The sequence below is a fragment of the Diabrotica undecimpunctata genome, chromosome 2, assembly GCF_040954645.1.
Source record: "Diabrotica undecimpunctata isolate CICGRU chromosome 2, icDiaUnde3, whole genome shotgun sequence".
Lineage (NCBI taxonomy): Eukaryota > Metazoa > Arthropoda > Insecta > Coleoptera > Chrysomelidae > Diabrotica > Diabrotica undecimpunctata.
In genome coordinates this window covers 100,591,694-100,609,937 of record NC_092804.1, presented here as the reverse complement: position 1 = coordinate 100,609,937, position 18,244 = coordinate 100,591,694, and the positions used below count along the sequence as shown (strand labels likewise).

Here is an 18,244-nt window from a genome sequence, read left to right as displayed (position 1 = left end):
TAAGATGTAATTGAATTTGTTGATTTCTGAGTATATAGTTCAGTTTACCGAATGCTGTCCAAGCTAACTTTCTTGTTCTTATTATTTCTTCAGTTTGAATTTCCCTATTTAATATTTATTTTTGTCCTAGGTATATATATATTCTTCAACTTTTTCTATAACTTTATCGTTTATTATTGTCACGGTGTCTTCGGAGTGCTGACTTTTGTTTTGTTTAAATTCATTTTCAGTCCTATTTTAGAAAATTCGGTATGTAGTTCTAAAAGCATGGTTTGCATTTCTTGTAGGTCAGTAGCTAAAACAGGCAAATTGTCGGTAATTTTCTTGGTCGTATCAATTAGAGCCTCAAAGTTCTCCAAGGGCAATTAGTTTCTTGACAAATTTGATATTTTCCCGTTTAAATATCTTAAGGATGGAGAATCACATAATGTACAACAAAATCTCAGGTGGTGAAATTTTTAGTTCAATATTACTTTCGTGGTCACTTTATCTAGACCAAAACATTTCATGCAGAAATATCGTCGACAATCACCGCTGCATCTCAATCTATTATATTTGTCGTACTCTCCAAATTCAATATTGCAATTATATAATATATATATATATATATATATATATATATATATATATATATATATATATATATACATATGTAATATAGTTTTGAGTTTCTTGAACCGTATTATATTTAACACTATTTAACACAACCAAAACACAAACAAAACTCAAAAAATCACATGTTGATTACGAGATACCATGTATTAACTGTAAAGGTGTCTATATCGGGCAAACCAGTCAACAGCTTCAATCCAGAATTCGTTCTCACAAATATGACAAGAACAATGTCACTGCGCTCACAAAACATAAAAATGAGAAGAAGCATAAATTTGACTTCAAAAACATCAAAATTTTAAAAACCGAACAAAACAAAAAGAAGAGGGAGATACACGAATCAATAGAAATAAAAAGATATCCCAACGCAATAAATGACAAAAAAGATACACAAAACCTAAATAAAATATATTTTAATTTGATTTAAATAATAATAAATATAACACCATAAAAAGCTCTGAAAGTCATAACATATCTCTACTTTACCTTTTTCGAAAACATTAATGATACGCCCATATAAAAATAATTACACACTAATTACAGTAAACCATGAGATATCAGATATCAACTTTTTTTTGTCACTTCATTAATGTCAGTGTCCGTTTTTACGTTTTGGTAAGTTATATATTAATATATATATACATATTTTAATTAACTCTTTTTTCTTAATCTTGTTCATTTTAGAATCTTGACAAAGGCAAGGGTTTCCTGCCGAAACGTTAATTTTTGTGGAAAATAAAATTTAGTTTCACATCTAATATATATATATATATATATATATATATATATATATATATATATATATATATATATATATATATATATATATATATATATATATATATAGGAAGCAACAAGAAGTCGAGAGACCTCTCTTCGATAACGAATTAGGTGAACCGCAAATTCAAAGCCTCTTACACAGACTATTGAAGGATACTAGGAATAACCTTTTATTCCGGCATGCAACTACTGTTTATCTTTTAAAACACTATCTTTTTCACTCTTTACGTAGAAAAAGGACTGTAAAATGATAGTAGAAAGTAAAACATTTGCGAAATATCGAGCTGACGAGAGAATATAATCGTTTTATTTTTTAAACCAAAAAACCTGATATCCCTCTTACTAGTTCTACAACGGGACATGGTATGTACAGGAAAAAGGATAGTTAATTAAAACTTTTATAATAAACGAAATATTTTACTTTGGCGGATATTCAAGTAGTTCAACAGAATCTCAACCTTATGGTATTCTTAAAAAAATCTTTTGGTATTTCCCAGTTAACTTGGGAAAATAATCTAAATGTTCTAAATATCACCAGTACTTAATACACAGAATTTAATATGAAAATCTCGTCTCAGAAAACTAAAACAATAGTAATTAGCAAATAACCAACCAGATGTAAAACAGAAATTAAAGCATCAGTATTGAACAAGTAATGGAAATCAGATACCTCGGAATATGGAGACCGAAACAAAGAAGAGAGAAATCATGTACAAAAAGCAAATACACTGGCAGCATGTCTTAATACCACTATATGGCAAAACAGACACACTATCACTGAGATAAATTCAAGAATTTATACACCCACAATACAAAGGCTACTGGAAGAGAAAGAGATAAGAGTACTGAGAAGAATTACACGAAATACGCTGAGGATTCCAAAGAGAATTGAAGACATTAGAAGAAAATGTAACGTACAGTGTATAAAAGAAAGGACACTAAATAGTAAAACAGAATGAAATAACCACATAAGCAGAATGGAGGAAACCCATGTCGTCAAAATAGCAAGAGATAAGTCATCAATCCGTAGAAGAAGTATCGGAATACCGCGCAAAAGATGGAGTGACAATCTTCCATAGAAATACTTATCCGCAAATGAATAATCAGAATTACTTAAAAAGAGGAAGAAGAAGAAGAAATAAATATACATAATTTTATAACTTAAAAGACACTTTTAAAGATATTTGAATTAAATCGATGTTAGGATGTCATCTGTAAAAAGCTCTAATTTCCGAAGGAAGCGTTTTCGATAAGTGTGTTCCTTCCTGCACATACCTCTATATAAAATACGGGGACATCAGAAAGCAAGTCTGAATATATATGTTCAATCTAGAATACGCTGGTTTATCCTCTTCGGATTGAGTAGGTACATTACGACATACTGAGAAAATAAGCATGTAGACTATATATGATATATCTACTTTTAGAAAGTATTTATTTAAAGTTGACGATAATTATTACGAAGGTGATAGTAGCGACAGATAGCGATAGATAGCAACAATAATATAAAACGGTCAGAATCTTACCAAAGATATAAAATTGACCAGCACAGGTCGCGAATAAATGATCCGGATACAAGTAGCCAAACTGAGTGAATGGTTAGGCGATAAAAATATATTAACAGAGAAATTTAATTGGTGGTAAAGTGTGATATAAAATAACGGCATAAGTTAATATTATACACGTTAGAAAGGTGAAAAATATGAATACCTATAATAATGTAAGTACTTGTGAATAAAAGATCAATTAATTGGTGATAAACTTAATCAAACCTGTTGAGAAAGGCACACAAAATGTAGTCAGACATATAGTATATGAATTATATTAAATTTAATACAAATATTAATAAAAGAACATTAAACGTAGAATTATTAATACTTAATACGTAATAATAATAATAATAGAATTAATACAATTAGTAAAAGAAGCACGTTAGTATAATATCCGTGATATATACAAAAATAATAGTGAAATTATGTATAAAAATATCAAAAATGAAATCAATACCGTTAATAATGGAAGCATATTAAAATAGATATATCTTTATTTGGTTCTAGCTTGCGTGCGGTAAAAGCTCTGAACTGAGTAGAGCCTTTTCAGTACTTCACCGAAGACGGACTTTGCGGGGGAAGTCCTCAACCCCGACACGGCGCGTCCCAATGGCTGATAGAGAACATTACTGTACATAAATATGCAGGACAGGTGCGAATAAGGTCCAACCAAATAAGTACCCGCAGATCAACTGAGGGCATGACATAGGGCAGCAACTATTTCATTATTGCAATAGGGCTGTATGATCGATACAGGTCTAGTGTAAATTACTCACAGGCGATAACTACATCTTAGTTAAACTGGCTGTGAGACTGCGATCAGGCAGGAAACGGGAACCCACTTGATTATCTTTCCAGAGAGCGTTATGAAATGACGACTAAGCAAGAAAAATCTGTGCTCTGCAATCCGTCTAGCAACCGGCGCCATATCCATTCCGGGTTGAATGGTGTGAAATGAGCGCCCGGGCAGATGATTGTGGACGACCAGGCAATATCTGCGAAATGGAATACTGGAAGATTAAACTTAATATTACGTAAAAAAAAGCAGCATGGCAACATGGAATCTTAGGGGGCTGCTACAGCCAGGTAAATTGTATATATTAGAAAATGAACTGATGAAGGAAAATATAGATATCTGTAGGATATCTGAGACACACTGGGAAAGCCAAAGACATTTGAAGGCCACTCTCTACAAATTTTCATGTCAGGAGCTAACAAATCAGGACAAAAAGGCGTAGCAATATTAATTCAAAATCGTTGGGCAAAATATGTACATGAATATCTTCCAGTAAATGATCGAATAATCAAAATAGCTCTAAACGCTAAATCAGCCAAAATGCATATCATACAGGTATATACGCCAATATCCGAATCGGCAGGAGATATAGTAGAAGAAACATACCACCCGATACATGAAACCATCTCTAACATTCCTAAAAAAGAACCAATGATGATAATAAGACATTATAATGCAAAAATAGGAAAAACTAAAATAGATGGCCATTTGAAAGAAGCGATAAGTAAGCATGGCTTAGGCGAGCGAAACGAACGAGGTGAACGGCTCCTTCAATTTGCCGTCAATATGGATCTTAGTATAGTAAACACAATGTTTAAATATCATCCGCGGAGATTATCAACATGGTCTTCGCCTGGAGGACGATACAAGAACCAAATATATTATAATTTTGTCACTATACGATGGAGGAACTCAATAATCAACGTGAAGACAAAAGCAGCTGCTGACTGTGGTTCCGATCACAAAATATTTCAAGCAGAATTTCGCATTAAGTTATACAGTAAAACAATCACAAATAAGGGACAAAAATTAATTCCAAAACAACCTGAATAGTTTAGAGAAGCATTAGAAGAAGCTCACCTACCAGTGACTACCAGAGACCCTGACAAAACGTGGGAATACACAAAGAAATGGATCACTGAAGCCATCAACAATATTAATTCCAACGACAAAACAGCTAGGAAAAAACATTGGATGACTCAAGAGACTCTCAATATTGTAGAAGAAAGACACGGCACATCAAATTCAAAACATAAAGAAATAGAGATATGCACCATAAATACAACTATAAAACACTTGTGCAGAAGGGACAAAAATAATACTATTAAAAATATATGTGTACGACTAGATGAACATGCTGGCCGCCAAGAATCTAGACAACTTTTCTCAAAAGTCAAGTATCTAGCGAGAAAATTTAAACCGCAGACACAGATCATCAAAGATAATAGTGGAAATACCATAACAAACCCAGACGATATCGCAGAGGTGTGGAAACAATATTGCGAAATATTATTCTCTAAGAACGACTCAGACAATAATACAGAGAAGAGAAGTTATGAAAAAGAATCTCAAATATTAAAATCAGAAATTGAGGCGGTAATTAAAAAGCTAAAATTCAGAAAAACAGAAGGAGAAGATGGAATAACAGCTGAAACACTCAAAGACATGGACGAGTTCGGGACGGAAATAATATTTAGAATTTGCAATAAGATCTGGAATACCGGAAAGCAGACGAATGACTGGAGTAAACTCACGCTTATTCCGATGTAACAAAAGGTTCACCGACAGATTGCAGTAATTACTTCTAACCCTCATCAATGAAAGACTAAAATCAATTTTCTTACCACAAATTTCCCAAGAACAATGCGGATTCCTCCCAGGTAGAGGAGTTGCTCTATGAAAACAAAAACGGCCACATCCCACAGACCAGAGCTACCATAAGGGAACAAATGCTTATAGAATGACAAACGGAATGGGAGGCACAGACGACGAAAGCTCAATGGACCAAAACGCTCATCCCTGATGTGGTGGCGTGGTACCAATGTAAGTTTAAACGAGTGAATTACTACTTTACACAGTTTTTGACTGGACATGGATCTTTCAGGTCTTACAGACATACTATCAAAAAATCCAACGATGATAGGTGCTCAACATGCGACGTAAAGGATGACGCGGAGCATTGCATTTTCCAATGTAATGTCTTCGCACACGAACAAAATAGGCTGCTGAACAGGCTAGGAGCGATAACGCCCAATAACATAATGCAGATCGCGATGCTTAATAAACAGAATTTTGAGTACATAATAGACCACATCACAAAGATAATGAAAAGAAAGACCATGATAGAAAGAGCTGAACAAGCAAGATGAGGGAGGTGTCTTCCCGCACCTTACACTTTATCGGTACGTGCTGCGCAATCTTCGAAAATCGCCGCGTAACATAATAACGTAAGTACGTGATAACGCATAAACTGGGCTATGTATTGATAATAAAGGTTCTAAAAAAAAGTGATGGCCCTACTAGCCATTAAGCACGTACCCTACTATATTTTCTTTTTTCCTTTTCTCTCTCTCTCTCTCTCTCTCATTAGTCTGCGTACACCATCACTACTCCCGGTTAACAACGACAAGTATTATATTACATCTTCCTCGCCTGTAAGCAAACCGAACCTTCCCTATCTGCTACCCGTTATCAGGATAGCAGCATAGGTAAATTGTACGATAATCTTGGCACAGTCCTAGCACATTCCGTCCAGACAGCGCAGGATACTCCCATGTTTCGTTCTCTAAGGAACTCGTCCGGGGGTATTCTGGGTCGAAGAAGGGGTGGTTTTAGTTGGTAGGCGACCGGCCAGGGGGACATGCGGGGCACGAGGCCCTACACTGGGTAGCGTGCGTTAGCATGTGTCCCCTTCCGGATCGAGTCCAACAGTACTTCCCTAGTCCGTTTAGAACGTTTTCAGCTCAGTCCAAAAAAAAAAAAAGGTAGAAATTAACTCGTCAAATTATCCAAAAATCTCGAGAGTTTAACATAAAAACATATTTATGCTTTGTTGACTATTCCAAGGCCGTCGATACCGTAAAATGAGATAAAATCTAGCATATACTTAGAGAAATGGGTACTCCAAAACATCTAATCTATTTATTACAAAAACTATATAAAAATAATACTTCTAATGTAAGAGTTAGTAATGTGGCTTCGAAAAACTTCAAATTAAAATCTGAAGTTCGACAGGGATGTATAATATTCCCTATTCTATTCAATATATATATATATATATATATATATATATATATATATATATATATATATATATATATATATATATAGTGAACATATTATGCGTCAGGTTTTTCATGAATGGCAAATTGAAGCAACGATAGGAGGAAAAAAGTCAAAAACGTACATTATGCTGATGACACTGTTATATTGGCGTCATCACCAGAAGAACTGGAAAAAATTATGAATAGGCTAGGCACGGTGAGTACGAATTATGGTTTAAAAATAAATATGCAGGAAACCAAAGTGATGATCATGGATATAAGCCGATACAACTAAGCAGAGATAAGAAACATGGCAGGTTACGAAGTAGTCAGGCAATTTAGTTACTTAGGCTACGTTATTACTATTACTAAAAGTGAAGGATGCGAAGACGAGATCCGTCGACGTATCACAATGGCCAGATCGGCAACAGCCAAACTCACAAAAATTTGGAAGAACACTGACATCACAAAAAACACAAAATTACACCTTGTTCGAGCATTGATATTTCATATGGCCACGTATGCTTCAGAAACTTGGACAATAAAAAAAGCTGATTCAAAGCGAACAATGGCATTTAAAATGTGAGTCTACTTTAGAATGTTGCGCATACCATGGACCGCCTATCGCACAAATAACTCAATTTTAGCAAAACTTAACATAAAAACTAGACTCATCACAACTATTAACCAAAAGGTAATGTAGCGGTTAAAAGATCCAGAGGAAGATCTCCAATACGATGGTCGGACCAAATAAAGGACATTACTTATTCTCCGAAGCAAGAGATATTTGGACAGAAATATTCAAACAAATTACATGACGCCACTACATCCTTACGAAGGAAAAGATATAGAGGAGAAGGATCAGAATATAATTAGTGATGAATATACAAATACGCGATAAGTTAATAGTGCGAAAAGTAATATTGTTTAAACAAACGTAAAATGGTCTCAAACAGTTAAAGTGTTCAACACGCCACACAATATAAAATACAGATCACCACTAACAATTGCAACTTGCAACAAATACTCATTTTACACAGGTATTACACGTGTGTATCAACAAATGTATAATGTTGTATATAACTGTTCATTACCAGGTGGAGTTGGTAGCGGGAGCTACCAGCGCTTGCAAGAGCGCAAGTTGCTTCTTGGGTAGACGGAAACAAAATTGGAGTCGAAAAATAGCTCTCGGGGAATGTGTTCAATCTCCTCAACCATAAAGTCTGAGTGGGGGTGACTATTAGCGCCGACATTTCTTAATCCTTGCAACAAGTGGTGAGTTCTTCTAATTTGATTCATACTAATGGTTTAGATGGTGTTGCCGGTACGACGTAGAAATAATTTTCATTTAACATTAAAATAATATTTTTATCAAGTTGCCAAACTGATGATACACTACGATACTACGCGACGCACAAAATTCTAAACCGTAAACACTGCAAAGTTACGAAACAAAAGATACACTTACAGTTACACAAAGACATTTATATACAGTATACAGTATACATTTACAAAATTACATGATAAAAGAACGATAAACTTATAAAGCGATAATAGATTACATTATTAAAATAAATAACTAAGTACTAAAGATTCATCACGATTATAATACAATTATTAATAGCTTACAATAAAAAGGGATTCCCTCTAATAAATGCATTTTCGTATTATCCTAGGATAAAATACATGGAACTAGAAGCCTTCGAGATGTGGCTATACAAGTGATTCCTAAGGATATCATCAAGGGATTAGTTAACTAGGAAACCGTTCTACAAAGAACAAGGAAAGAAAAAGAATTGATATACATGATAAGAAGGAAAAGTTATAACATCAGCAACACATAATGGGAAACGGTACTAAATATAACTGCTGCAAATAACTAATATAAATTATTTGGACAACGAGGAATTAAGAGAAGATGAATATTCTGGTCAATGGTGCTCACAATACGTACTAATTAAGTTAGGGCATCAGTCAACAGAATAATAATTGTAGCCACAACCTTCCGAGGAATAAAGACACCAGAGAATATTTGAAAGACGAAAAAATATCGAAATAACGAGGTTGTATGGAAAACCAATAATCTTATATATATATATATATATATATATATATATATATATATATATATATATATATATATATATATATATATATATACATATATATATATATATATATATATATATATATATATATGTATATAATATATATAAATATATATATATATATATATATATATATATATGTATATAATATATATATATATATATATATGTATATCTTAGTATTGCGAATGACTACATTTGCCAATGAAAAAAAAACTGTTCTGTAACACACTGAGTATACAAAATACAGTGTATATTTTAATGGACGATGTAGAGAACAGAAGTCAAAACATTAAATGGGCTTGGTCCCTAGATCAGATTATTTTTTAGTAAATGTTATATTATATTTAAAGAAATTTTAACTCAAATTAATAGGATTATTTTCATTTACAGGAAAGTATTTTAAAAATATATCGATCATTTAAATAGATGTTTACCTTATTAGAAACTAACTGCAAACCTAATTTCATGGAATAAACTAATGATACTACAAAAATACCTGGATGCAGGACATGATTTAGAACAATAAACTTATAACTATGAGGGGAATTTGAATATGGGGGGAAATATATGAGGAATACTAAATTATAAAAACAATATAAACAAAACCAAATAAATCACAAATAGAAGACCCGCACTTCGAGAGGTTGTGAACCCGAATAAATTAATTTGAACTAAGAAGTCCCATAAGGACAAATATGTAAAAGTTAATAAGAATGGTCCTTAATTAATAATACAATTAATAAAAGATATCTGGTCCTTTTAATAACGTGCTGACTTAATTTTATCATTTTTATAAACGCATTTTATAGACTTTTGGGTTTCACTCTGTAAAAATAAAGCATGTGCATAAATCGAATAATACACGTCATTCTCCTACAATAATTATTCGTATATTTAAAAAAGCTTTAAACTCGCAATAAAAAAAAATAAAAATCAAATTTTTTTTACAAAAGTACTTACCAAAATAGGTTGTTGGACAGCTTTTTATGAGAATTATTAACTGATATATTTAAATATATTGGAAGGCGTGTTTAAGGGAAATAAACCATGCATGATAACTTGTGTAGGTATTGAGAAATAGTAAGTGATAGTTTCCACCAGTGTGTAGGTACATGCGCCCTTTTCATGTTTACATTCTCGATTCCCGCGAAAATTGTCGGACAACAGAAAATTCCAGTAATGGATTTAGGGGAAATACACAATTAATAAAAGCGTTTGAATATAGAAAATACGTATGTATATAATTACCAGATAATAATGATAAAATTTATGAAACACGAAAGTCTTATAAATGTGTTTTTACAACGAAATTACATTGGGTTGCTTTCTCCTTTTTAATTACTTCTTGTAATGCAATGCAATAGAATGTAATTTAATATATAGATAATTATTCATACAAAAATATAGGAGATAAGAAACAGAAGACAGAAAGCCACTGGAGAGACGTTTTCCGAGTCCATGAGAGCAGCCCAAAATCGCAAGAGATGGAGAGAATTGACAGCCCGCATTGTAGGAAATCACGATCCTCAGCAATGAGGAAACGACAAGAGAGAGAGATAGGAAATAAATTCTAAGGAGAAATATTCCCATATTTCTCATGTCTCCATCGATGTTATCAAGGACCTTTGTTCTGGCTCTTCCTGACCAATGGGTCTATCAAGGAGCGTTTTTCTAGCTGGATCGTTTTGTTTCATTCGCATTACATGTCCTATCCACCTCAGACGTCCTATCTTAATATGTTTTACGATATCAGGTTCCTGGTATATTCTATAAAGTTCAAAGTTATATCGTCTTCTCCGCACTCCACTGTCACTTCTTCATAAATTCGCATTAGTACTTTTCTTTCGAAACATCCTAACATGTTTTCATTCTTTTTTGTTAGAGTCCAGGTCTCTGAACTATATGTTAGGACTGGGCGTATTATTGTTTTGTAAGAGTTTTATTTTTGTATTTCTCGATATAATTGTGGATTTAAGGAGGAGATTGAGCCCAAAATAGCATCTGTTGGCCGTGCAAATTCTGCGGTTTATCCCTGCTGTCGTAATATTTTTAGTGTTAAGGAGCGCTCCCAGGTATACAAATTGGTTCACTGCTTCGATGACGTCATTTTCTGTGACGAGTGGTCGTAGGATTTGTAGTTGCATGCTTATTTTCATGTACTGTGTTTTGTTGGTGTTTATTATTAAACCCATTTTTGTAGCTGATTCTTTTAATGCTACATACGTCTCTCGTACAGCGTTTTCCGTTCTCCCAACAAGATTGATATCATCAGTATAGGCCAGGATTTTTACTGATTTATTATAATTGAACCAGTGGTTGTGATTTGTGAGATACGTATTACTTTTTTCAGAGCCAGATTGAACAGTATACAGGGGAGAGGGTCTCCCTGGCGCAGCCCATTATATGCTTTAAAAGGTTTATACGGTTCCCCCTGAATTCGTACACTACATTCAACTTTTTCAAAAGTTAGTTTTGTTAAATTCACCAACTGATTTGGTATTCCTAGCTCTTTTTAAACCCATCTACTCAATACATCTTTCCGTGTTGTTAATAGGTGACCATTCTGACTTCTGCATCGTCTTGTGGTTGCCTTAAATTATTTTCTGTTAACTTTCTTATAGAATGCTCTGAATTCTTTCTCTCTGTTAAGGTTTTCTATATATTTAAGTTCCTTATTTAGGTGGTTTCGTTTTTCTCTTTTGTGCATCCTTTTTTCGTCTCTTGTCTTTGTGTGGTAATTATCTACAGTTGTTCTAGTTCGTCGGGTAAGCATCTTTCTGTAGTTTTAATTTTTTTCTTTTGTTGCATTCTTGCATTCATCGTCAAACCAATGATTTTAAATTTTAATTTTAAAAAAATATCATAATTACAAAAAAATATATATAAAAAAAATAAAGTAGTCATAGGGAATTTTAGGCGAAAGTCGCCCTAATTCTAAAACCTTTTTTTTACCGGCCGTACTGCAGCCAAATGACTAATTGTACATTTTCCATTTATTATTGATAGACATTCCAGAATTTTCTTTTTCTGTATCAGCTTATTCAGGTTTAGTGGATGGCTACCATATGTTTCTGGAGTCACTTGGTAGTCTCCAAAAAGTGTTTGCAGCCTGCAATCTAGTACCTTGCAGTCATGCAGTGAAAGATCGAAATAAAATATTTTATATTTATTTTTCGGGAACATATTTTGCGATATCTTACGTCAATAACAAAGTTATGGCTTTGAAATAGAAGTAACAACTGATATAGTATATATAGTATAGTATGTATATACTATACTATATATAATAAATCGCCGAAATGTTTGTATGGGCATTACTTTAGAATGACTGAACCAAATTAGATAATCCTTTTTTTATTGTGTTTATTATTATCTGAAAAAGGTTTTTGTAAAAGAAAATTTTTAGAAAATTGTACAAAAGACTTCAAAAACAGTTTTTATCTCATTTTAAATCGCAATATACCTAATAGATGGCGCAATAATATGACTAACAAAAAAAAGCTAGGAGTAACAAACATTAATTAGGCAACAGCCATACCACACTGTACATTACCATACAGTTTCTCGTTCGATCACCGAAGTCAAGTGTCGATTGCGGTTAATACTTGGCTGGGTGACCGCTTGGAAACACCGCATGTTGTTACCATGTGAAACCTTCCTTCTCCGATACGGCTAAATCTATTTTTATGAAATTTTAAAAGTGTATTCTATAAGTCTGAAAATAAGTTAAAATTTATTTTTTATACCCGTAAGAGGTAAGAGTGATTCAACCCTAACATTTTATTTTTATTTTTTAAACAAAATATTTTATTTTTTCGTTTTTATGATGTGACATTAAAAATATATACAGCCCTTAATTGTTACCCTCTACTTTTAACCCCATTTTTTAATAGCCATGTTAGTGTCATAGTTAGTTGTCATATTCCATTTAAATGGCTGGACCGATTTTAATGAAACTTTACATATATATATTTGATATGTTTGAGAATGGGTTGTAATATATTTCTCATACCCCTAAGGAGTAAGGGTGGTTCACATTAATTTTTTTTTCTTTTCTAGACAAAATTTTTATTTATATTTTTTATAATGTGGCATTAAACAATACATACAACTCCTTAATTTTCACCCTTCTATCACCAACTCCTATTGTTTAATAGCCATATTAGTGTCACAGAGTTAGATGCCATACTCCAGTGTCCGGTGCCACCTAATACGACGTCTAAGTTAATTGTAGCAGAGAATAATTATTTACATTTTGAAGGTCTGTTTTAAAAATAATTTTTTTCGAAAATTGAAAACTTCAACACTGTTAGTCGAATTTGTAAATATGATAATTATTGTGATTTAGTAAATGCCACAGATCAGCAATGTTTTTCTTGTATTTGGCATTTTAATTTTAAATATTTTAACGGTTATTGTATACATATAAATTAATAAAACCGGACGTATATTTATTATCAACCTACCGATTCTTTTTTGTGTATATTTTTATTTAAAATTAAATATTTTAACTGTTGTGCAAATATTAAACTCTAAAATGTATTTTGTTTTTATTTGCGTTTAGTTTAAAATGCTAAAGAAATTATTGTAGGTTGCATGTAAGAAGAAATCTTCGATGTCAAAGTGTTGACAATCTAGTTCCAAAGATGTAAATGGTCAAGTACCTTTTATAAAGACTTATGTTGTGCATTACCGTCTTCAAGTTTGTTGTTTCAATATTATATAATAAAAATTTACCATTATTAAAAAAATTTGGAAATTAAATATTCCTAGTAAAAGCACTCTTAAGATAAATAATGTAAAGTTTTTACTTTACACTTTATTTTACTCGCCCAAACAATGTTTTTTGTTTTTTGTTTTTGCTTTCTTTCGTTTCTTATCACAAATTATTAATTTTTTGATCTGATAATGCACCAAATATGGTAAATTAAAGTACCTGTACCTTCTGTAAAGGTCTGGTTTTAGGCTTTTCAGTTGAGCCCTCAGGATGACGTAACGACCACTTGCGTAGCCGTGACCGACGGCTTTACGTGCCCTCCGAAGCACGGCAACGGCTTGTAAAATTTTTAGAAATATTTGTATATTTTCGCATAAACTTTACACATTACTTAATATTATAAGAAGGGAAAAAATTAAAATAAATTATACTAAAATATGTGAAAACAGTAATGTGAAAATACAGATGTGTTGCTCTGCTGTATACTTGTTACAAGATATTGGCCAGGATGCTAAGAAAAAGACTCAATAGATTTGCCGATGATAAACTAGGTATCAGGCTAGTTTTAGAGTTAAGAGATCAATGATGGATCAGATTTTTATAGTAGAAGAAATCCAACCTACCTGCTATGAATATAAGTATAACCCTTCATGCATTGCTCATATATTTCTTTTAAACAAGCATATGATAGGATAAGAAGGAATAAAATATATGAAGCACTGAGATCCTTGCGCATACCCGAAAAACTGGTCCGGTTAGTAAGAATGACCCTGAATAGCACACAAAATCATGTAGTATAAAGAGGATTTTAATCGGATGAGTTTGAAGTGTATAGAGGTCTTGGACAAGGAGATCCATTATCCACGATGCTTTTTAATTTGGCATTGCAAATAATAATCAAAAATAGTCGAGTTATAACGACCACATTCATCTTCAACAACGAACATTAATGTCTGAATTTCGCTGATGGTCTTACTATTTTAATGAAAACAAGAAAATAATAACAAAATGTTATTAAAAGATTAGAAAAGAAGGCAAAATATTTTGACCTAGAAATAAACCAGGAAAAGTCAAAGTACATATATAGAGCAAAAAGAGTAGGGGCAGTTTACTTTCATATCTAATGAACCAAGAAAATATAATTTCAAGAGTATGGTCCATTTAACTTATCTGCGGGTTATTATAGAAGAAAAAATGTCAGGAAGAATGGAAACTAAATGGGAAATAAAAAGACAGTGACAATGAAAAAAGCAAATGCAGAGAAATTGGAAATATGGGAAAGGAAAATGTTTAGAGCTATATATCGAGGCAAAAACAAGGTGGAGGTTAAGTGCGGCAAACAAACAGGGAGCTAGAGGAACTTTATAACAAACCAAGCATCAGTCGCTTCATAAAATGACAGAGAGTGAGGTGCATGGGGCATGTGATAAGAATAGAAACAAAGAGGATGCCAAGGATGATTCTAAAACGGAGCCCAATCACAAAAAGAAGGCAAGGACGACCCAGACAAAAAAAGTTTGATATCGTACAGGAAGATCTCAGAAAAGAGAGATAGTTGGGAAGAAAGAGCAACAAAAAGGGATAAATGGAGAAGAATAGTATGCCAACTTAGTAGACAAGGATATGTGATTGGACAAGAAGCCACCCCAGTTGACGTGGGTGACAACCCAATATCAGTTATGGATAACAAAAGGCCCCTAGTCCATGGCAGACCTTAAATAGTCAAGAGGTGCTAAGAATCTCCACGTTAAATGCTAGGAACCACCCGAAAGTGGAAGAGAAAAATGACACATTGACAATTGGAACCTGAAATGCAAAATCTATCTTTATGCCAGAAAAATCTCAACATCGTAAAAGAAATAAAAAGAATAGGAGTCAACATTCTCGGAGTCAGTGAAGTTAGGTGACCTGGATCTGGACAGACAAACATCGATAACCATGTGATATACTATGCTGGTAATTACGATCCTCATCATTATAACGGAGTGGTAGTTATAGTTGACGAGAAAAGCAGTAAATTTGTAAAAAAGTTTATAGATATATCTGATTGAGTAGCTATGCTACAAATTAATACCATTATTAACTCCTTGAAATATTAACTTTATTCAAGTATATGCTCCTACACGAGAAAAACCAGAAAGAGTAATACGAGAAATCTACCAAGAGATCAATCAGCTAATAAAGATCGCAAAGAAAAATGCTGTAAACATTATTATGGGAGATTTTAATGCCAAAGTAGGTAAAGGGAAGACCGAAGACGTAGTCGGAAACTTTAGTTTGGGCCAAAGAAATGATAGAGGAGAAATACTGGTCCAATTTTGCCAAGAAGAAAATCTAATGATCGCAAACACCTGGTTTAAACTACCAAAAAGAAGAGTGTATACATGGAAAGCACCTGTGGATAGACGAAGCCACATAATAAAAAAACCAAATTGATTACATATTAATTGACAAGCGTTATAGAAATGGAATCAGGGCAGTTAAAACATATTCTGGGACGAACATCGGTTCCGACCACATTCCTGGTATCGGTAAAATCTCAATTAAACTGAAGAAAATCAAACGCAGAGGGAAGATAAAACCTAGCCTCAAAAAACTTAAAGATCCAGCAATACAGACAGAGATAGAGAAAATACTTAATGATACACTCAAAGAAAAATTCAGTGAAGCACTCGCGGTAGCAGAAGAATCAGTAGAAAAGTATTGGCACACCATCAAAACAACAATCTACACAAACAACTATACAAACAGAACAACTACAAGACAACACAAGAAAAAAAAAGAATACATGGATGACAGAAAAAATCCTAGAACTGTTGGACGTAAGAAGATCTTACAACAACCGCAATGAAGTAAAATATAAAGAAACCTAAAGAACCATCCGAAATAAAATCAGGAAAACCAAAGAAGAATGGATAAACAGTAGATGTGCGGAACTGAGGGAATTATTAAGAAACATGACTACTTCAATGCATACAAAAGGATTAAAGAAGTCACAAATATAAAGAAAAAACTCACTATAACAACTTTAGTAGATGATAACAACCAAATAGTATCTAGACCAGAAAATGTAGGAAATATATGGGAAAAATACATCAAAGATCTGTTTAATGACGAGAGAACAGAACCACAAATGAATATAGTACAAGACATAATACTTGATATATTTCCATCGGAAGTTACAAAAACAATCGATACGGCAAAGCCACGAAAGGTCTCAGGTCCAGATGAGATATATGTAGAGACGATAAAACTTGTCAATGAAAAAAATCTTCAGTCCTTAACACTACTATTTAACAAAATATATACCATTGGAATCTTCCCAGAAAACTAGCTTAGATCGACATTATTCCTATACTCAAGAAAAATAAAGCAAATAGATGCTCACAGTTCAGACTAGTTAGCTTGATGAGTCATTTTCTGAAAATTTTACTCAAAATTGTACATCAACGTATATACAGAGAATGCAAAGAAATCTGAGCGACAATCAATTTGGATTTCGTATTGAGCTTGGTACGATGGAAGCATTATTTGAACTTCACATATTACTACAAAAATGCCGAGATCAACGAAAAGATGTGAAAAAACGTGTTTCTCTGTTTTATCTACTACGAAAAAGCATTTAATCGAGTAAAACACACCGAACTCATAGAAACCCTAACACAACATGATATAGACCATAACACGGTGGCCCTTATTAAAAACCTATATTGGGATTAAATGGCGTCGATTAAAATAGACAATCGTATGACAGCAGAAATGTCAATAAAAAGAGGAGTTCGCCACGGCTTTGTACTTTCTTCACTTAAAAAGATCTCCCAAAATGCTTTCGAAAATATTGAAGAAAAAATAAAAATCAAGAGAATATGTAAACAACTTAAGATCACAGACGACACCGTTATTATTGCGGAGAGTGCTGGGGGTTTGCAACGTCTTTTGAGTGCCATACCCAGAGAGAAAGATAGCTGGGGGCTGAATATAAACACAAATAAAACAAAAGAAATGGCCGTTACATGTGCAACAAATGCCGACGTTACTATTAGTATCTACAAAAAATAGATAGAACCCGTACAAAAATTCCAGTATCTGGGTTGCTGGATAACAAACGATCTTGACTACGAAGTTAAAATAGATACTCGTATAGAGTATCTATTTTATAGATGTCTCGAATCATTTATCCAGCTGTTTGTTTCGCAAATTTTAGGAAACACAGTGGTTAAGATTTGAATTCGGTTTCGCTAAGTAGAAATCGTTTGATTTCTCTTTTTGTTTTTAGATGGCGTAGTTACGTCCGTATATAGTTATTTTAATAACTATTGTCTAGGACGGGAGAGATTTTTGTTTTGGTTCAGAGCAGTGACTATACCGTTCTGAAGAGACCTAAGAAGGTCGCAATACGTATCAGCGGTTTTTGC

The 18,244-nt window shown here is 33.0% G+C and overlaps 2 protein-coding genes across 2 annotated transcripts in view; one reads left to right on the top strand and one right to left on the bottom strand.

The window, feature by feature from the left end:
• LOC140433390 (uncharacterized) overlaps nt 1-10,180 on the bottom strand; it is a 68,462-nt gene extending 58,282 nt beyond the window's left edge. Inside the window, exon 1 of the mRNA XM_072521404.1 lies at nt 10,073-10,180. The gene's annotated coding sequence lies outside the window, so the exon portion shown is untranslated. The remainder of the gene's footprint in view (nt 1-10,072) is intronic.
• LOC140433832 (uncharacterized) lies at nt 4,279-16,680 on the top strand. Its single transcript, XM_072521807.1, has 3 exons — nt 4,279-4,539; nt 4,792-5,036; nt 16,293-16,680. The coding sequence occupies exons 1-3, from the start codon at nt 4,279-4,281 to the stop codon at nt 16,678-16,680; spliced, it is 894 nt and encodes a 297-aa protein (XP_072377908.1).
• Nucleotides 16,681-18,244: the final 1,564 nt, after the last annotated feature.